Genomic DNA, 21,672 nt, shown 5'->3' with positions numbered 1-21,672 from the left:
TGCTGGTGCAGCTTTCTCCCTCTTCCCTCGTCTCTGTGCAGAAAGGAAGCGCCTTTGACCCGCCTGCTTTTCTGAAGCCGAAAGGACTGTACCTGATAATACAGTGCTTTTCTTAGGCTGTGAGGAAACCTGAGGTAAAAAATTTTCACCCCAGCTGTTGCTGTGGATACGAGGTCCCAGAGACCATCCCCAAACAATTCCTCACCCTTATAAGGCTCTATGTGCCTTTTAAAGTCAGCATCACCTGTCCAGTGTCGGGTCTCTAATACCCTCCTGACAGAATGGACATTGCAATAATTCTGGATGCCAGCCGGCAAAATATCCCTCTGTGCATCCCTCATATATAAGACGACGTCTTATGTTCGCAAAATAGTATCCCTGTTTGAAAGGGGTACAGACCACGCTGCAGCAGTCTGCAGGTCTCAGTCTAGTACCTGAGTGTGTAAATACAGACTTCAGGATAGCCTCCTGCTATTTATCAGCAGGTACCTTCAAAGTGGCTGTATCCTAAGACGGCAGTGCCACCTTTTTTGACAAACGTGTGAGCGCCTTATCCACCCTAGGGGATATCTCCCAGCGTAACTTATCCTCTGGCGGGAAAGGGTACGCCATCAGTAACTTGTTAGAAATTACCAGTTCCTTATCGGGGGAACCCACGCTTTTTCACACTTCATTCACTCATTTGATGGGGGAACAAAACACTGCCTGCTTTTTCTCCCCACACATAAAACCCTTTTTTGTTTTTAGTGGTACTTGGGTTAATGTCAGAAATGTGTAACACATTTTTTATTGCCGGGATCATGTAACGGATGTTCCTAGTGGATTGTGTATATGTCTCAACCTCGTCGACACTGGAGTCAGACTCCGTGTCGACATCTGTGTCTGCCATCTGAGGGAGCGTTGATGGCTTTTGAGACGCCTGGGCAGGCGCGGGCTGAGAAGCCGGCTGTCCCATAGCTGTTACGTCATCCAGCCTTTTATGTAAGGAGTTGACACTGTCGGTTAATACCTTCCACCTATCCATCCACTCTGGTGTCGGCCCACAGGGGGCGACATCTCATTTATCGGCATCTGCTCCGCCTCCACATAAGCCTCCTCATCAAACATGTCGACACAGCCGTACCGACACACCGCACACACACAGGGAATGCTCTGACTGAGGACAGGACCCCACACAGCCCTTTGGGGAGACAGAGAGAGAGTATGCCAGCACACACCGGAGCGCTATATAATGTAGGGATAAACACTATCACTGAGTGAATTATCCCCAATAGCTGCTTGTATAAACAATATTGCGCCTAAATTTTGTGCCCCCCCTCTCTTTTTAACCCTTTGAGCCTGAAAACTACAGGGGAGAGCCTGGGGAGCTGTCTTCCAGCTACACTGTGAAGAGAAAATGGCGCCGGTGTGCTGAGGGAGATGGCTCCGCCCCTTTTTCGGCTGACTTTTCTCCCGCATTTTTCTGTATTCTGGCAGGGGTAATTACCACATATATAGCCTCTGGGGCTATATATTGTGGTTATTTTGCCAGCCAAGGTGATATTATTGCTTCTCAGGGCGCCCCCCCCCCAGCGCCCTGCACCCTCAGTGACCGGAGTGTGAAGTGTGTATGAGGAGCAATGGCGCACAGCTGCAGTGCTGTCCGCTACCTTGGTGAAGACTGAAGTCTTCTGCCGCCGATTTTCCGGACCATCTTCATGCTTCTGGCTCTGTAAGGGGGACGGCGGCGCGGCTCCGGGAACGAACACCAAGGACGGGTCCTGCGGTCGATCCCTCTGGAGCTAATGGTGTCCAGTAGCCTAAGAAGCCCAAGCTAGCTGCAAGCAGGTAGGTTCGCTTCTTCTCCCCTTAATCCCTCGATGCAGTGAGCCTGTTGCCAGCAGGTCTCACTGTAAAATAAAAAACCTAATTTAAACTTTCTTTCTAGAAGCTCAGGAGAGCTCCTAGTGTGCAACCAGCTCGGGCCGGGCACAGAAATCTAACTGAGGTCTGGAGGAGGGGCATAGAGGGAGGAGCCAGTGCACACCAGATAGTACCAAATCTTTCTTATAGAGTGCCCAGTCTCCTGCGGAGCCCGTCTATTCCCCATGGTCCTTACGGAGTTCCCAGCATCCACTAGGACGTCAGAGAAAAAACAAAAAACTTTTTCACGTTGTGAGTATGGGGTATTGTGTGTAGAATTTTGAGGGAAAAAATGAATGTATTCCATTTTGGAATAAGGCTGTAACATAACAAAATGTGGAAAAAGTGAAGCGCTGTGAATACTTTACAGATGCACTGTAGATATATACATACACACAAGCAAGCAGTGTAAGTTTTAAATGTGATCTGCTCTGAAATAAAGCTTAATAATAAAATTATTATTATTACTACTAACTAAACGGTTCTCATGGATGTTAGCACAATAACTTAGGGCGCAGGTAAGTTCTATCCAGGTTGCAAACTGCATAGATATGGGCTGATGTAGATCAGAAGATATGCTAAGTGGTTTGCTACAGAGTGCTATACATGCTTTGCTGCAAGATGGTGCAACACAAGAACATATGGACATAATTCCCTGCACTGTCCAATAATCTGCCATGCACTTACAGTACCTGTAAGAGGTAGTCTTCCCATAATGTAACATTTTCCTGAATTTAATTCTAATTTACACAACACTGACAATCTTCTGTTTTGGCATTGTGCTCATGTGTAATGAATAACAGTATTACCGTGCTGGGTACGATATGCTGGCGTTGGGGATGCCGGCAGCAGTCAGAAGACCGACCACAGCATCCTGATGCTTAGAATTCTGACAGGGGCTAAGTAAGTATACTTACCTGTTCCCAATGTCCCTCTAACCCTACCCCTCCCTTTCTGCAGCCTAACCCAAAACCCTCCCCGATGGTGCCTAAACCTAACCCCCCTTTCCACAGCCTAAACCTAACCTCCACGAGGGTGCCTAAATCTGAACCCCCGCTCCCCACAGCCTAACCACAAACCTCCCACCCCCGCTGCCTAACCCTAACACCCCACCTCCCGCCCCAGCAAACTAAACCTCCCGTATTACCAGTTTGAGGAACCTGGGATGACAAAAATCCTATCTGTTTCACAGGGACGTCCCTGACCAATTTGATGCCTTTGCAAGATTTTGGCTGGTGCCACCTTAGCAGGCGTCAGAGAAGGGGGTGTGGCCTTGTGACAGCGGGTAACTGAAAGCAGAGGGTGTCTCATTTGTGGCTCCAGCCATCATATCTATCCCGACCTTATGTCTCCAGCCTTCAAATCTCTCCGCTTGTGTGCCTCAAGCAATCCAATCCCCAACCTCTTTCTTTAACTAGCTCTCATAATTTACTTACATTTGCTGTGTTCTCTTTGCAGCACTCTCTACTGTGCATGATGCGGACATTACCTTAGGCCACACCAGCGTCACACTGAAGCTGCAGGAGCTGTATAATCAACGCTGGGCTCTACAGGTTTTCTGCTGCTGTTGCCGGTCATATAATATGACCGGCAACAGTGCAGCTGCTCTAAAAAATCTGTACATCCCATCAGAGGGCAATCCCCATCAGCCGAGACTTCTGAAATCAGGAGCCAGCGCAGCAGAGCTTAGATGTCCAGCCTGCCCAGATGCCCCTAGGAATTTGCCTATACTGCCTATGCGTAGGGCCAGCTCTGCTGTTTCACCTACTCAAGAATCCTCCCACCAAACCCTTCTACCAGGGCCGTCTTAACAACAGCGTAGGTCCCCGGCCAAAGTAATGTACTGGGGCCCTTAACCATCCTCTAGCGATAGAGGTCAGGGGTACTATCAGCAGCAGCTTTGATAGAACACCCCCTACCGTCCATGTTACATATTCTGCTCAGCTTGTAGGATCTAGAGCAGTAATTTTTGCTAATTACTCCTTTGCACAGATGGTGGGAGATGGGCCGGGAGGGAGAACACTAAACTCTATTAGGGGGCAATGGGCTTAATGAAGAGGCACCAGTACATGACTTCCAGGGTGGTAGGGTGTGTTTAATACCAGGAGTGGGGTGGGGTTAATATTCATAATTTTCCAGCGGGAGGGATGCTTGCTTGACTACAGATATCTCAGTTCCTAGACATAGATTTCTTAGCTTTCAATGGTATAAACAAAATAGAGAGTTCCACCTTTCAGGAGCTACTGGGGACTTGGGGAACAGAGTTCAGGAGCCAGAGCAATCCACCAACGAAAATAAAACTGCATAAAAGGTGTGGGGACCTGTAGCATGTACCAGCTGCTGGAAGGCTGACATCTCTGGTTCTGGGCACAGTAGAGAGAAGCTACCCTCAGAAAAGCTCTAAGGGGGAGATGAACCAAGCAGTGATAAAAGTGGAGAAGTGGGCCAGTGGAGTAGTTGCCCATAGCAAACAATCAGCATTGACGTGACATTTATAATTTGTATACTATAAAAGTATACAGAGCCGCGGATTGGTTGCCATGGGCAACTTTTCGACTGACTCACTTCTCCACTTTTATCTCTGCTTAATACATGTCTCCCTAAGTCAGACAGAACCAGAGAAATCTGGCAGGGAAGAGCAATTAACATGCTCGGATGGGGACCACTGCTTTGAAGTCGACTATCTCCGGTTCCCCAGGACCGATTTTCAAAACTGTTGTACCCTTGGAAAAACAGAGGACCCTCAGCTATTAGGGCCCTTATACTCCTGGGGCCCTTGGACAACAGCCCATTGAGCCATACGAAGATGGCCCTGCCTCCTCCCTCTGCAATCTCCCTTTTGTTTGGTTTTCCTCACCTATCACCTTGTAAAGCTTTTTTCTTCACTTTTAGAAATATTACACATCCCCATCCGAAATATCTTTACTGCAAATTCTAAAGGCGATTAAGAATAATAATTAAAAAAAAATTTAAGCCACCATATATTAGTACTGGTGCAGAAGGACACCTTGGGTACCAATTAATGTTGGACAAGTGTTGTATCCTGTTGACCTGCAAATTTTTATCAAATTGACCAACTAATGTATTATATGAGTGCTGGCTCTCCATATATAATAGGGAGCCAGGAATGGGTGTGGTGGGAAGACATGTTAATATCTGTAGCATTGCAATCGGCACCAGGGTTGAACAGTCAGATAAGAAAACTTTAGGAACTTGTATGGCCAAAAAACTGAATGATCTGGTGATCGACCTGAACAACCAAACAATGTCAATGAATCAATAAGAATTTGATCATAAATTAAGTGCATTTAACCCCCACGGTGGTAATAGAACAGGATTATCACCACAGGCAGGGACAACACAGTCACAATTATGTATTGTATATCACACACAACAATTAATCATAAATTAATTGCATTGACTAGTATACAACAGGCAGGATCGAGATTACATTGGTAACATATTCTTTCTACCCATAATTTCAGCCTCAGGAATGACTAGGTAAATCACAGTTTCATATCTACCACAGGTTTCAGGCATCTGCTTTTGTCCCAAAGTGCATTATGATATTTAAGTGTAGCTGGGTCCTTACTGTTTGCTTAAACCCTTTTATTGACAGGCTCGTTCCGTATGGTCAATGGTGGTGGTGGTGGTGGGAAGGGGGGGGGTTCATTAATCAGTGTGCATACATGCCTTTATTGCTGTATAAATTTCATTCAATAGGCTGTAGCGTGAAGATAGTATTACAGTAAGTGCACATATACAATACACCTGCCCCTGTGTTTGAAAAATGACAGTTAGGAGCTGATTGGCTGGTACTTTATCACTGTGCAATTCATCACTCTTTAAGGCTCAGTAAATGTGGCCCTAAAGCTACTGCCACTAAGCATACACTGTTACCAACACTGTACTTTCATCTGCAAATCTACTGCTCTGTTTCTCTCATACAACCTCCACTCCTGCTTCCAGTCCCCCCCCCCCCCCCCCCCTTCCCATTTACATAATCAACACTATGTCCTGGCTTTCTTCAACTCCTCCCATCACTCAGTGTCTACTTAATAGTGTACCTTGCCCTCTGGTCCAACCTCTATCCTCCCCCCCTAGTCTGCACCTCCTCCTCTCCCCTTTCCTCTGCCTCCCTTCACCTCCTACTACCTCACAACTCAGCCCTGCTCCCTCCATCCTCTCACTGTCATCTCACCTCACCGCTATCCGCATCACACTGATCTCCCTCCCTGCCCACCTCCTGAAATTTCCCTTCATAGCTCATGCACCCACATCGTCACTACTCGCCTATCATCCCTGCCCTCCAAATTAATCTCACCTCAATGCTACAGCAACCCTGATAATCTTATTCACATCTCTCCCACAAACTCTCTCCCTCTCTCTCGCTACAGCAACCTTGATAAGCCCATTCATTTCTCTCCCACAAATTCTCTTCCTCTCTCCTGTGCCCTCTGTAATGCCAGATCTGGATTTCACCCTCTGACGCCACTTCTACCGCTGCTCTTTATGCTGGAGGCCCCATCATTGCACTATTGTAATCTCCTATCTGGCTTCCCTGACAAACGCCTCTCTCCACTCCAATCAATCCTCAATGCTGCTGTCTGGCTCATCTTCCTCTCCAAATGCACTACGTCCACCTCCTCTGTTTTACTAGCCCTACACTGGCTCCCTTTCCCCTTCCGAATCCAAGTGAAGCTTCTTATGCCCCATACACTTATACGATACGGCATACAATCATGCGATTTCGATCGCATCTGTGTGATCAATCGCATGACTGTATGCACATATTGTGCACCATACGACGCGATGCGCGGGCACGCCGGTTGGTCATCGCGTCACATGGTCTTATGTGCTGCACTTAGTATTTATCGCATCGCAGTGCGATCGCATGTGTTTTTGTAAACACATGCGATTTATTGCACTGAGATATGCAATGGGCACCCATGCCCACCACGTGATTACCATACGATCTATCGCATGATTGCATGATAATCACTCTGGTAGTTCAGGTGCCACCTGAACTGCCGGTGCGATGTCCCGCTATGTTGCGTCGCAGGGCATCGCACAAGTGTATGGGGGGCAGTACACTCCCTTCAAAGCCCTCACCCACTCCTCTCCCATTTACATCTCGGATCTCATCTCCCGTTACACTCCCAACCGTCCTCTTCGTTCCACTAATGCACACTGTCTTTCTTGCCCACTGATTACCTCCTCCCACTCCTACCTCCAAGATTTGGCCGTGCTACTCTCTACATCTTCCTATCAGGCTCTCCACCTAACTTCAAACGGGCTCTCACGACCCATTTCTTCATCAAAGCAAGCCATCTCTAATCCTAACAGTCTGTTCCATGCTCACTTCTACTCAGTCTGTGTCACCCCTGTGTCTGGCCCTTCTCTTTAGAATATAAGCTCTTACAAGCAAGAAACTTTCCCCTCATGCACTTTACGCTCTTGTAGACTATTTTCTACTCCATACTCTTTACAACAGCACCTAACCCTCAGTTTCTGCCACCATGAGGATTATTTCAGTATCCTGTCCCCTGATGCAGAAAGGTTTACATACCATGTACTTGTCCCACATTATCTTGTACCATAAGTCATTGGGGTATATGCAATTGCGGTCGAATTGCCGCAAATGTCGAAAAACGGGGCATTTTCGACACAAATTTTTTTTTTCGACAATGCAATACAGTACTTTGACAAAAAAACGGACGTTTCAGATTCGACTTTTTGAAATTCGACAGTTGTCAAATTCGACATGTCTGCAATGGTAAAAATGCGGCTTTTCGACAAAAGTATATTCAATTGAAGAATGTTGATTCGACAACAGTGCTTTTCGACAGTAATTTCGTCAATTTCATTCCGCCTCACTTTGCTGGCGGAATCTAATAAAAAAAATTTAAAAAACGTTTTTTTTTGTGGTTTTTTTATTGCTAATAGCATATCTATTTATATTAGAAGGGATTATGTACTTGGTTTGTTTATTAGAAGACACAAGTATTGGGGGGCGTGGCCTGGCTTCTGAGGCAGCAAGATGTGTGGAGCTGGAGCTCCTGCCCGGGCCTCTGAAACTTGCCCTTCCCGCACCCTGCTGTTCACCTGGGACCCCCCACAGCCCGCCATCCTTGCTCCTGGGGTCCCCCTGCCCTGACCTGCAAGGTCCGCAGAGCCGGCAGACACCTCCTGTGTCTAAATATTTCTAAAATACACAGCACTTTATGATAATACCACCAAGAAATCTGTTAATTACTACCCATAATTGATTAAAAAACACACCTAATCTCTACTGCTCCCACCGGTGGTACTGTTCCACCAATTACCAAAAACCACAAAATATATTTAAACAAGGGAGCGCTAAGAACAGGGTCAGTTTAAATCACACATTTATTACAATCCACATATAAACAGCAAATAAAATCAAGGATAATATCCGGATATTAAAAACAATATAGTGCACTCTTTATTTAGTCCCATGCCCTGAGCTCGAATTAGTAATTGTCTATTCACACGGATAGATCCGTACAATCTCCACTGGTACGCATTAATTGTGTCCAATTGTAACCATGCTGTCTTGATAATTAATTGGCTTTAGACAAGGCAACCTTCTTATTATTTGTATCCAGCAAAAATGTATCAGTCACTGGAAGGCTCCTTAATAGATAGCAGTAGGGGGAGAGCGCTGTGTAGTAAATGGATGCACAGCGGTATGCTACGACCCCTACGTCCCAGCCGCAGCACGTCTTTTGAAAGGTTACTCACAGCCACCTCTGCTTCCCTCGGGGTGCAGACCGTTTTGCACTTGGTCCTGCTGTTGCTTTATCCCCGGTCAGGTTTCCATTGCGCTGCGTGCGGTAGTGGGATCCGTTCGTGAAAGAGCTCCGGGCACCGGAATCCAAGTAGTGAACGCCCCTCTATGTCCTGTGTCTGTGCGGGTTGCGGCCTGCAGGTCTCAGCGAAGCCGGGACCTCTCCTGCCGCTGAGAGCAGAGACGCAGCTCCTGCTTCCGGTCCCGGGGTGCCGAGCGGTGCCTCACAGGCCGGACCCCCGCCGCCTACCTCCAGCCTGGTCCCTCCGAGCTGCTCCGGAGCTCCCCTGCATCCACTCCCGCCCGAAATGCAGCATCGCTGACGCCGCGGACCTCCGTCCTCCTCTACAGCCGGAAGCCGGGACCCGACGCTGCCGGAGTGGAGGTGAGGGCCGGGGGCGTCGAGCGGCTGGGGGGAGAGCTATAGATGATAGGACACCCGCCCTACGGTGGAGGCTGGCGGGTAGCACCAGCCTGCCTCTGCCCTGGGCCATCTTGTCCACCCTCCCTGGCCCTGCTGGATGAGCCCTCGGAGCGCTCCGGTGCCCGGTATACTATCGGCGGCCCGGCAGGCCCGGGTCCCCGCGCTGGGGGCCCCCCTGTAGTGACCCTGCATCTCACCTGGCCTCGGGCCCCCTGTGTTGGCTCTCCTTCTGGGGCCTCTTGGAGCCCACACCTCAGAGGCCCTCCGACCTTTCTAACGCCGGCTCTACCTGCGGCCCCCTGCCTCTCCCGGCGCCTGGGACGACATTCTCCGCTGCCAGGACCTCTTACCCCTCCTCGCTCCCCGGAGGTTGGCACCGCCCCGGTCACTGGCTGGTCCGTGGCCGTGCTCCCTCCTCCCAGACCCTGCGTGTGGGCTAACTGGCGGATTGCGCCAGCCCGTCTCCGGTGATTTCTGACTGGCGGTCTCCCCTCCGGGACTGCGCGGGCCCTCCCGGCCCTGCCCCACCCATGCTGCCTTGTTGGCCGCGCTATGATATCTCTCTAATGCTCCCGCCTTACCCCCCTGGGCCTGAGCCACACTGCTGGAGCGCCATCTCTACCCCCTTTCCGGCTGTCTACCCTCCTTCTCAACCGTGCAAGATGCCTAGAGGTGGCAAAAAACTACAGGGATCGGACCTCACACCATTCCTTACCAAAAAGAGCACCCCTGCCAAGAATAGGCCTGACGTTCCCGACCACCCTCAGGGTACCCCCGACTCTGACCCCAATGACGACGATCTCACGCCTCTTACCCGCAGAGACTTCCTCTCCCTCCTCAAGGAGATGCGGGATGTCAAGACCTCCGTTCAAGCTCTCCACTCCCTGAAGTCTGATATTGCCGAAATTGGCTCCAGAACGGACCAACTCGAGCGGCGAGTGGAGGAGGTGGTGACGTTCCAGCAAACTGTCGAGACTGACTTCCACCAACTCCGACAGGATGTTGCCCGGCTGCAGGAGGAGCATGAGAACCAGGATAATACAGCGAGGAGGAATAATCTAAGGATTCGGGGCATTCCAGAAGACATTGAAGCGGCCCACCTTGAACTTTACCTCAAGCGCCTTTTCACCTTCCTGTCACCTGATACCCACGAAGACCACCTACTCCTGGACCGAGCACACAGAGCTCTTCGGCCCCGCTCCCAAGACTCTTCTCAGCCTAGAGACGTCATTCTCCGAATGCACTACTTCACCGCGAAACAGTCCGTCATGAGGGAAGCACGGCGATTGAGGTCTGTGACTTTCCAAAATGTCTCCCTGCAGATCTTCCAAGACCTATCCCCCCTCACCCTGGCCGAGCGTAGGGACTTTAAGCCCATCACTTCCCTGCTCTCCCAGCACAATATCAAGTATCGCTGGGGCTTCCCGTTCCGTATCCTGGTCTGGCATCAGGGGAAACTACTAACAGCCAGAAATCCACCCGAGGCTCAATTGCTGCTCTCCAAATTGGGCATCCACACCGACGTACAGGACCCCTCTGCTTCCTCTCTACCTCCCCGGACGCAGCGGCACCTGCCTCCGCCCCCCAGCTCGGAGTGGTTCACGGTTCCAGCGTCTTCGACCTCTCGGACTCCTCCACCAGTTCCCTGATGGACTTGTAGCTCTTTGAGTTGTTATACTTTGCCTATGTTTATGCCGGCCTTTCCAGGTCGTACTCCCCACCTGGGGAGCTGTTTATCTTTAGATCTCCCATGTTCTCACCCCTAGATCCCTTAGTCGGTTCTCAACTGTTTTATTGTTACCTTTTGTTACGATGTGTCCCTGTTTATGGTTCTTATTTCCCTTTTTCCTCTTTCTCCTGCTTCTTTTTCTCTCTCTTCTTCACTACCTCTCTGGAGCTGGCGCTCCACCCGTTCTTCACTCCTGTTTTCTCTCCAACCTTTCTTTGAAGGTCCCTCCAGGGGGGACCCGCTTATTGGACATCACCAAGCGGTTGGTGATGCATCGCCTGGATGCCAGGCGGCGCCCCCTACGGGCTTCGAGCCCGTTGGCTGACCTAGGTGCCCTCCCGACGCCTAGCATCCCTTCCCCCTGTCAGCACCATTGGTCCTGGTCTCTACTGCTGGACGACCACCTACCCCCCCCCCCTCCCCTTCCGGTGCTCTTTCCTTCCCCCCTCCTTTCTGACCACGCTATCCTCTGCTCTGCTTCTTCGTCTATTCTGCTTTCCTCTTTACTGCTTGCCCATGGGTCTCCGGGTACTCTCTTTTAATGTGAAGGGCCTGAATAGCCCTCAAAAGAGAGGTAAGCTATTTGCCACCCTTAAACTTCACACAGGTGACCTGGTCTTCCTCCAGGAGACTCATTTTCTACATGATGCCCACCCTACCCTACAATGTAAACCGTACCCTGACGTGTTTCATGCCTGTGACCATTTGGCTAAAAAGCGGGGAGTTGCGATCCTATTTGCCAGCCATCTCACCTTTGAACTCCTCGACTCCCACAAGGACAGGGAAGGCCAGTTCCTTGTGTTGGTGGGGAAACTCAATCACAAATTGTGCACCTTAGTCAACATCTATGCCCCTAACCAGGGACAGGAGCGGTTCTTTGCGAAACTAGACACGCTCCTCACTCAAGTCCGGCAGGGCGACCTCATACTAGCTGGAGATTTTAACGCTGTGTTAAATCCGAACATAGACCGCTCTCCCTCTCTCTCCTCTGCTTCCCCGTCAGACTCTCTCCGCTCTAGATCCCTCCTCCGTCTCATGTGATCCCAGCTTCTCTACGACTCCTGGAGGATCAAAGATCCCGCAGCACGTGACTACACCTTCTACTCCGCTCCTCATAACTCTTACTCCCGCATCGATATGATCATGCTCAGCCACGAACTTGCCTTGAACCTCCGGGCTGCCCATGTTCACCCACTGATATGGTCTGACCATGCCCCTATCTCCTGCGATCTCTCGGGTCTTCTCTCTCGCCCCTGCCCCATGACTTGGCGCCTCAATGACTCCCTCCTTTACAACCCGGAGACACGCTCCCACCTTCGGTATAAGCTTTCTGACTATTTTACCCTGAACGATTCCCCCGACACTTCCAGGTCCACTCTTTGGCTGGCACACAAGGCGGTCCTCCGGGGGCACATCATCAGCCTAGCTTCACGGGCCAAGAAACAATCCCTCACCCAGCTTAATAGACTTTCTATCAGACTCCATTCCCTCGAGACCCAGCATAAGGCGTCCTCCGACCAGACCATCTTGTCCGAACTCCGTACTGTTAAGGCGGAACTTGATCTCCTTCTCTCCAGACGGGTGGCTAAACGTCTTAAATGGCTTCGCCAGTCTTTTTATGAGAAGGGGGATAAGGCGGACAAGATTCTGGCGGCACGACTCCGCTCTGCTAGGACCAAAACTAATATTATTTCCATTAGAGACCCTCTTAATCGGTTAGTCCATGACCCTACCGCCATTAGGGCGGCGTTTCAATCCTATTACAATAATTATATAATCTCCCACCCCCCAGGTCCCTCCTCCCAGCCCCACTCTGACTTGATCTCTCACTTTCTCTCGGCCTCCAACCTGCCTAAATTGCCCCGAGACGCCATGGACCATCTTAACAGGGAGATCTCGGTGGAAGAAATTACCCAGACCATTCTCTCACAAAAGATTGGTAAATCTCCTGGCCCGGATGGGTTTACAGCTCTTTACTACAAACAATTCTCCGATCTCCTCTCCCCCCACCTTCAATCCCTGTTTAATAAGATCATCCATGGCGACCCCCTTTCATCTGAGATGTTGGAGGCTAGAATTGTGGTGATCCCTAAAGAAGGCAAGGACGCCCTCAACTGCGCTAGCTACTTCCCTATATCTCTCCTGAACCTGGACTTTAAAATTTTTGCTAAGATTCTAGCTAACCGCCTCAACCCGTATCTCCATTCCCTTGTCCACTACGACCAAGTGGGGTTTGTGCCGGGCCGCCAGGCGAGAGACAACACCAGACGCGCTATGGATCTTATACATATCTCAAACTCCAGGGGATCCCCCACTATCATGCTCTCCTTGGATGCTGAAAAAGCTTTCGACCGGATCTCCTGGAGTTTCTTAAGAGCCGCCCTGGAGGCCTTCGGCTTGTCTGGTGCCTTCCTCTCTGGTGTCCTGGCGCTATACTCCTCCCCCTCTGCCACAGTCCTAATTAATGGGGTCCCATCCGCCCCGGTCAATATATCGAATGGTACAAGTCAGGGCTGCCCCCTGTCACCATTGATATTCGCCCTTGTTATCGAGCCTCTCAAATTAGAGCTCACCAGGGTATACATGGTATACCAGTGGGTCGTACCGAGCCCAAAATTTCCCTCTTCGCCGATGACGTCCTACTTTCCTTAACCCAGCCCCTTATCTCGCTCCCGAACCTACTTTCAGTCCTCCATTCCTACAGTCTCGTATCAGGCTACAAGATCAATTATTCCAAGTCCGAGGCCATGCTACTTCACGTCCCCGTCCCCCCCCCATCCCGTGAGGCTGACTCCCTCCGTACCAATTTCAATTTTAGATGGCAGCCTACGAGGATCAAATACCTAGGGATTTATTTGACTTCCCGCTACGACTCTCTCTTTAGAGAAAACTTCCCACCCCTCCTCACCAAAATGCTTGCTGATCTGACATCCTGGAGGAGTCTTTTTATTTTGTGGCTGGGCAGGATCATTGCGGTTAAAATGAACATAATCCCCAAATGGCTCTACCTTTTCCAGACCCTCCCTGTGGCAGTCCCGGCCTCCTTTCTCCGTACTATCCAGCGAGCACTCGTGCGTTTTATCTGGAACCACAGACCTCCCCGCATTGCTGCCAATACCCTAAAACGGCCGACCTCCGCGGGCGGCAGAGGTCTCCCGGATATTAAACTGTCCTATCTGGCCTCTCATCTCTCCCATATTGATGCCTCCTATGCCCCCCCGGGGTCTGCTTCCTGGCTAGATATTGAAGCAGCCTATCTATTGGACCTGTCTCCCCTGTGGGGTTGGCCCTCGACCTCCCGACCCCCAGCCTCTAAACTCCTCCCCACGATCAAATGTAATCTTCAAATTTGGGATTCCTATCCCTTGAAGATGGGCCTTACCACTACCCCCTCACCCTTGACCCCTATCTGGCAGAACCCTTTGTTTCCTCCTGGATATTCGGCTACGAGATTCCGTACATGGATAACGTTGGGTTTTAAATTCCCAACCGATTTTGCCGATCGGGGCCAATGGTTGTCTCTCCCTGACCTACAACAGAAGACCCCCTCGCACCCTTAATCCCTTTCAATTCCTGCAAATCCGGCACTTTTTAGGCTCCCTGCCCTCCCCTGCCCTCCTCCGAACCCTCACGCCCCTGGAAAGTTTATGCGTACACTCTCCCCTCTCCAAAGGCTCAATCTCTTCACTCAACTCCCTTTTACTGGATTCGTCCCTTCCTTCCTCCTGGCCTCACGAGCTCGCCTGGGAACGTGATCTCGGGCCCCCTCTGGAGGGTGGCGACTGTAAGGACATGAGGCTGGGGAATGCTAAGTGCTCCATTGCTACCGCCTTCAAAGAGACGGCTTACAAAATCTACTACCGTTGGTACTATACCCCGGACAGGCTACATAAACTCTTTCCGTCTACTTCTCCTGCTTGTTGGAGGAATTGTGGATCTAGAGGCGACATGCTACATATATGGTGGACATGTCCATCCATCATCCCCTTTTGGAACTTAGTCCACTCTCTCCTCGTTTTTCTCCTAAATTCCCCCGTACTGAGAGATCCCTGGATCTTTCTGCTGTGGTACCCCCCTCCGACACTTGATAAATTCTCCCGTAAACTGACTACACTTATTTTAACCGCAGCTAAATCACTGATAGCCCTCCACTGGAAAGACCCCTCCCCTCCCTCTCTCTCAGCCCTCAAAACCAAAATTTAGCATATTGCATCTATGGAACAGATTACGTACTACCTTCATGACCGTGGTCATGTTTTTGAGCAGGTTTGGGCCCCCTGGCTCACAGCTGAACGTCAACCACCACCTCGCCTCTTACGTGGACCCATGGGCATCGCCGACTGACCTCTCTCTGCCTCCTTCTTATTCTCACTTGCATTCTTTCTCTATCTTTTACCCTATACCCACTAGTCTCAGCAAATATACTGTGATTGGATTCCTCTGTCGTGGTCTTCCCTTTCCCCTACCCTCCTCTCCCCTCCTTCCCGTCCCCCACAAATTGGATACTTAATTACTGCTATGTAATTTTTGTTTGCTTTTACGGCTTATTATAAAATTGTGTCTTCCGTTGGACGTTGGTCCTTCTGACCACCAGTCCCCCCTCTCGATATCTGTTTATCTATTGTAATTTGCCACGCAAAATAAAGAATTTAAAAAAAAAGAAGAAGACACAAGTATTATTTATATATTTTTTTAAAGAATATTTTTTTTGAAAACCGACTAAAATAATATGGAGATCAGAGCATGGTTTTCAGTGGGAAGGGGTGGGAATGGGGTAAAATCAAGAAAAAAAATGCGTGGGGTCCCCCTCCTAAGCATAACCAGCCTCGGGCTCTTTGAGCCGGTCCTGGTTATAAAAATACAGGGGGAAAAATGACAGGGGATCCCCCGTATTTTCACAACCAGCACCGGGCTCTGCGTCCGGTCCTGGTGCCAAAAAATACGGGGGACAAAAAGCGTAGGGGTCCCCCGTATTTTTAACACCAGCACCGGGCTCCACTAGTCAGAGAGATAATGCCACAGCCGGGGGACACTTTTAGCTCGGTCCCTGCGGCCCTGGCATTAAATCACTAACTAGTCACCCCTGGCCGGGGTACCCAGGAGGAGTGGGGACCCCTTAAATCAAGGGGTCCCCCCCTCCAGCCACCCAAGGGCCAGGGGTGAAGCCCGAGGCTGTCCCCACCATCCATGGGCTGCGGATGAGAGGCTGATAGCCAAGTGACACAAAAAGAAAGAATATTGTTTTTTGTAGCTGAACTACAAGTCCCAGCAAGCCTCCCCCGCAAGCTGGTACTTGGAGAACCACAAGTACCAGCATGCGGGGGGAAACTGGCCCGCTGGTACCTGTAGTTCTACTACAAAAAAAATACCCAAATAAAAACAGTACACAGACACTGTGAAAGTAAAACTTTATTACATACATTCCAACACACATACATACCTGACCGCGAGTAACCTTACCGCTGACCGCAAAGTTCCCACCATTGAAGATAATGGAGCGGCTGTGCGATGTGCCGTCTGACAGCTCAGACGCGCACAGCCAATCAGGAGAGTGCCACGACGTGGCGCTCCCTGATTGGCTGAAGGGACCCTCTGTGACAGGAGTCACAGGGGGTCCCCGCATTCGGGGAAAGGGGTCCCATGTATAAACATGGGACCCCTTTCAGTGCGTGGTCCGGGTAAATGCGGTTTGTTTTTTTGCCAAGTACGTGGATTACAAGCTCAGAAGAGGACCGATCTACACTGGATTTTGGTGAGTATAATTTTATTTTCAGGTACACCGTGGATTCTACTTGGAGAAGTGGACCGAACCTCGTGTCAACATAGGTAAGTATGTGTGTGTCGGCATGTATGTAATAAAGTTTTACTTTCACGGTGTCTGTGTACTGTTTTTATTTGGGTATTTTTTTTTTAGTAGAACTACAGGTACCAGTGGGCCTGTTTCCCCCCTGCATGCTGGTACTTGTGGTTCTCCAAGTACCAGCTTGCGGGGGAGGCTTGCTGGGACTTGTAGTTCTGCTACAAAAAACAATACTCTTTATTTTGTCACTTGGCTATCAGCCCCCCATCCGCAGCCCTTGGATGGTGGGGACAGCCTCGGGCTTCACCCCTGGCCCTTGGGTGGCTGGAGGGGGACCCCTTGATTTAAGGGGTCCCCACTCCTCCAGGGTACCCCGGCCAGGGGTGACTAGTTAGTGATTTAATGCCAGGGCCGCAGGGACAGATATAAAAGTGTCCCCCGGCTGTGGCATTATCTCTCTGACTAGTGGAGCCCGGTGCTGGTGTTAAAAATACGGGGGACCCCTACGCTTTTTGTCCCCCATATTTTTTGGCACCAGGACCGGACGCAGAGCCCGGTGCTGGTTGTGAAAATATGGGGGATCCCCTGTCAATTTCCCCCCCGTATTTTTACAACCAGGACCGGCTCAAAGAGCCCGAGGCTGGTTATGCTTAGGAGGGGGGACCCCACGCAATTTTTTTCTGGGTTTTTTAAACATTTTTGTGCCATCCAAAAACTCGAATCCAGGATGCACATATCCGTCAATTGGGCCGTTTTTCGACAGCGGGACTGTCGAATCCGTTTTTTGTTGAATATGTCGAATTCGGGTCCCGGCGGGAGGGTATGTGACTGTCAAATTGTGTAGTATTTAAAAAAGGTCGAATTCCAGCCGGAATTCGACCGCAATTGCATATACCCCCATTGTTTTCCTGTTTGGCTTATTAATTTAAGTAATAGCAGAACCCTTGTGCTGACATATAAATAAACAATTATAATAATAATAATAATATATTTTATAAAACACACATACCTGAGGGCGATACTGTACTGGTCCATGGCTTCCTGAAATTCATTCACAGCCACAAGGAAATCACCTAGCATCCGATGCAAGACACAGTCACTTTGATTTGCTAGAGTACTTCGCAGTAGGGCTATGCCATCTTCATATTTCTGTTCTCGACCTGCAGTTAAAGAATCTTGTACTTTAATGAAGATTGAGGTGAGACACTCTTATACAGTCACATCATGTATCTCAACGCTGCACTACTATCTACACGTTAGCCCCACCCCTTTCGAGTGCCGTCTTAACAGGGTAGCTGGGACAGTTGCCCAGGGGACCCCACACAAACCTACATCACCAGTGTGGAGAGAACTATGGCATATGTGAATAGTGTTTCTGTGTGGCATAATGTGAACTGGGGGCAATACAGTGTATTTAACACATTTGCGGTGCTGGAAGTATTTACACAGTATACCTTTTAAAAACACTGTCCGCATATGTTATTGACAATTTTATTGGTAGGGGCCCCCACAAACCTTTATCGGCCTTGCCCCTTCCCAAGCCATTTTATTGGGTACTGTGGTTAGAGTCTTGGTCCTGGCTGAAATTGAGGACAGTGCGATTGATGCTTCAGCAAAAGAGGAGACCAATGTGAAGCCACAACCGCAGACCTGGATGCTTCTGATTGGTTCTCCAGCTCACACCCCACTTTTCTGCAGCAATTTTAAAGTAGTGAACGAAATGTTCCCCACACTCGGTGGTAAAGGTGCTTTAACAGTGTTTTATTTATGGCAGCATTAGAAATGGATTAGGTTTTTAATAGATATTAGATATGAATATTTTCTTTATATGACATTGCCTTGACATTAGGTTCTATCTTTGGAATGGTAGGCTGTGTTTCACCTGTGTCAGATAGATAAACATTAGTATTCCGAACAGCTTCTAACATCATATGTAATCAAGTATTCTCCTCATGCATCAGATCTGCTGGAGACAGTTACTTACTGAGCAGCTCTGCTTTTTTCACCACAGCCTTTATATAATCCGGCCTTTGTAAAAGAGCTTTGTCAAGAAGTGTTTTTGCCTTTTCTTGAGTTACTGGGTCTTCCAGGCAGACTGTTGCCAGCAGAGTCAGAGTCTGAGCATTTGTTCCCAGAGTTTTGTAGACATTGTTGGCCATTACCATAGCTTCCCGGACACTGTTGGATGCCAGATAACACTCAATGAGCCCTGGTGAGAGGAGAACAGAGACAATAGTCAGACCAGTATGTACTGCCTAGAAACATCATCCAATCAAATGGCTGATGTAGCACTGCCAAGTCCGGGTGTTACATGCCAAGCTTCAAACTAAGCAATAATTATACAGTATGAAGTCTGAGCCAGGTTACTCAGTGACCACCAGGCATCTACCTGTGCATGCAGAGAAGTCCACAGACCAGCCGGTTCTAAGCACAGGAGATCCCAATGCAGCCAGATGTCTGACATTCTTACTGTTTACCTTGTAAACTCAGAACTTTACTCCCAGAACTATAGAAGTAACAAGACAGCAAGTGGAGTGCTTTTAGAAGACTATTTGTTAAAATGTTATAGATAAGAAGGTAGTGGAGTGTAACAAAAATAAGAGGCAGCCTTTGGTAACTCATTATTTTGTTCCCTGTGGAAATATCTGTTAATTATGTCCTTGAAGTCATACTAATGCTAACATAGAAATTTGTTACTTTAAAAACAATATAGTCATGTTTAGTCAGAAAATGAAAGATAATACAGGTTGAGTATCCCATATCCAAATATTCTGAAATACGGAATATTCCGAAATACAAAATTTTTTGAGTGAGATAGTGAAACCTTTGTTTTCTGATGGCTCAATGTACACAAACTTTGTTTAATACACAAAGTTATTAAAAATATTGTATTAAATGACCTTCAGGCTGTGTGTATAAGGTGTATATAAAACATAAATGAATTGTGGTAATGTACACACACTTTATTTAATGCACAAAGTTATTAAAAATGTTGGCTAAAATTACCTTCAGGTTGTGTGCATAAGGTGTATATGAATCATAAATGTATTCTGTGCTTAGAATTGTGTCCCATCGCCATGATATCTCATTATGGTATGCAATTATTCCAAAATACGGAAAAATCAGATATCCAAAATACTTCTGGTCTCAAGCATTTTGGATAAGGGATACTCAACCTGTATACAGAGGCAACATTGCCCCCAGGTGGTGAAGTCCAACATGTGCACTTCCGCTTAATACTATCAGTCAGCAGCATTCTAAAAGTATGGCTTAAACAAAAATCTAGCACAGGAACAGTGAATCAGATGGCCCACACATGCCACCTGCTGACAGATCACTTGGTCAGTCGCACATGCAGAAACACCAGAGGAGAAGGTAAGTAAAAGCAACCACAAGAGTTGTTTCAGTGGTGAAGGTTGCAGACTGTAAAAATAGAAATAAAATGTCTTGTTCAGATTATATCAGAGTTATGGTCAGGTACACTGCCAATAGCCGATGTACAGAGAAATCAAAGGTTTGATGCTCTGAAAGTTATAAGGACATCTGGTAAACAAAGCATAACAATAACCATGAAAATAGTTGGATTAATAATAAGTTAGAGGATAATTGACCATGAGAAATATTATTCTCTCTCTCCCTCATGAATTATTTAGAATCTGAAAAAAAAAAAAAAAAAAGTATACAGCACTCTGGAACAAATGTAGGTGCTATTAGTATTACTGTGCAAATTAGCAACATTTTGGATCAATACAATCCTTTATCACACTGTTGCCTTGTTGATCAAATTGATCCGAAACTTTGTTAAGACTGCACAGTAAACACACTTATTTTATCGTAGCATCTCCAGACTGCTACCTTCCCCCCCCCCAATATTTATATTATACTAGGTGATTCATTGCGCCCTACGGGCGCTCTTCACACCGTCGTAAGGGGCTACGCCCCTGTCGGCTGAGGGATGGTGGAGGGGGCAGGAGGTGTTGGGTTTGTTGGAGTTGTGGCAGGGGGATTGGGGAGCGTATGTCCGAGGCTGCCATAGGTGGTGGAGTTCCACATGGGGTGTGTGGGTGGATGGTGAAGGGTATGGGGGGCTTTGTAGTGTTAATGGGAGGGGTGGAGAGTAGGGTAGGGGGAGGTTAATGGTTTTGTTGAGCTTTCGTGTGAGCTGCAGTGGTGGTGTATTAGCATAAGCTGTGTGCCAAGGTGGGGAAGGGGGGTGGGGGGTGGGATGCGCTGCTGCTGACTCGTATATAAGCCACATATATTATTGTGTGGTTGATGGTGGTGAGGTCTGCGGGAGGTTGGGGAGGATGTTGGTTGAAGGTTGCGCTGGGTGATGCGGGAGTGGCGAGAGGCCTGTCGCCCGTACCCAGACAGGTGCGACTGACGGGGCTGGTGAAGTGCAGAGCGAGCTGGCGGGTCAGTGTGGGGCGGCTCCTGCAGACAGTGTGTGCAGCGGCAGTGGGGAGGGGGGGAGCGGTGTGTGCGGGTTGGGTGTTAGCCGTGAGTGTGCAATATCAGCTTTACTTCCAATTCCCCCCCCCTTCCAGCACAATAGCAGGCATTAAGTAATAGAACCCCCCCCACCACCACCACCAGCACGAGGCCCAATATCAGCTTAACTCCCAAACTGGGGAAGGGGTGCGGGGTGCGTTCGCTACTGCTGGCTCCTATAGTGATAGTGGTGGGTGCGGGAGCTTAACTCCCAAACTGGGGAAGGGGTGCGGGGTGCGTTCGCTACTGCTGGCTCCTATAGTGATAGTGGTGGGTGCGGGGGCTGGATTTGTGCGGGGTGATGCTGGAGTTGGAACAGGGCTGGCGGGCGCAGGCAGAACGGTGCGGGTTACGAAGGTATGGGAAGCGCAGGTGGCGTGGTAGTGAGGGAGGCTGGTGTGTCGCGGCTCTGTGAGCCAGGGTGTGCAGCGGTAGTGGGGAGGGGAGGAGAGTTATGTGCGCTGCTATGGTCCAGCGGAAGAGAGCTGCGGGTAACGGGGCTGGGGAAGGCCGGA

General features: G+C 49.1%; 1 protein-coding gene across 1 annotated transcript in view; it reads right to left on the bottom strand.

Moving 5' to 3' along the window:
• The window catches only part of ANAPC7 (anaphase promoting complex subunit 7), a 103,289-nt gene that overhangs the window by 5,626 nt on the left and 75,991 nt on the right, over window positions 1-21,672 (bottom strand). Inside the window, exons 9-10 of the mRNA XM_063964406.1 lie at window positions 18,651-18,875; window positions 17,676-17,826 (exon numbers count right to left, since the gene is read on the bottom strand). Of these exons, the coding sequence (XP_063820476.1) occupies window positions 17,676-17,826; window positions 18,651-18,875 (376 nt within the window). The remainder of the gene's footprint in view (window positions 1-17,675; window positions 17,827-18,650; window positions 18,876-21,672) is intronic.

Source organism: Pseudophryne corroboree, chromosome 1 (assembly GCF_028390025.1).
Source record: "Pseudophryne corroboree isolate aPseCor3 chromosome 1, aPseCor3.hap2, whole genome shotgun sequence".
In the NCBI taxonomy this organism is placed as follows: Eukaryota; Metazoa; Chordata; class Amphibia; order Anura; family Myobatrachidae; genus Pseudophryne; species Pseudophryne corroboree.
This window is presented reverse-complemented; position numbering and strand designations above follow the sequence as displayed.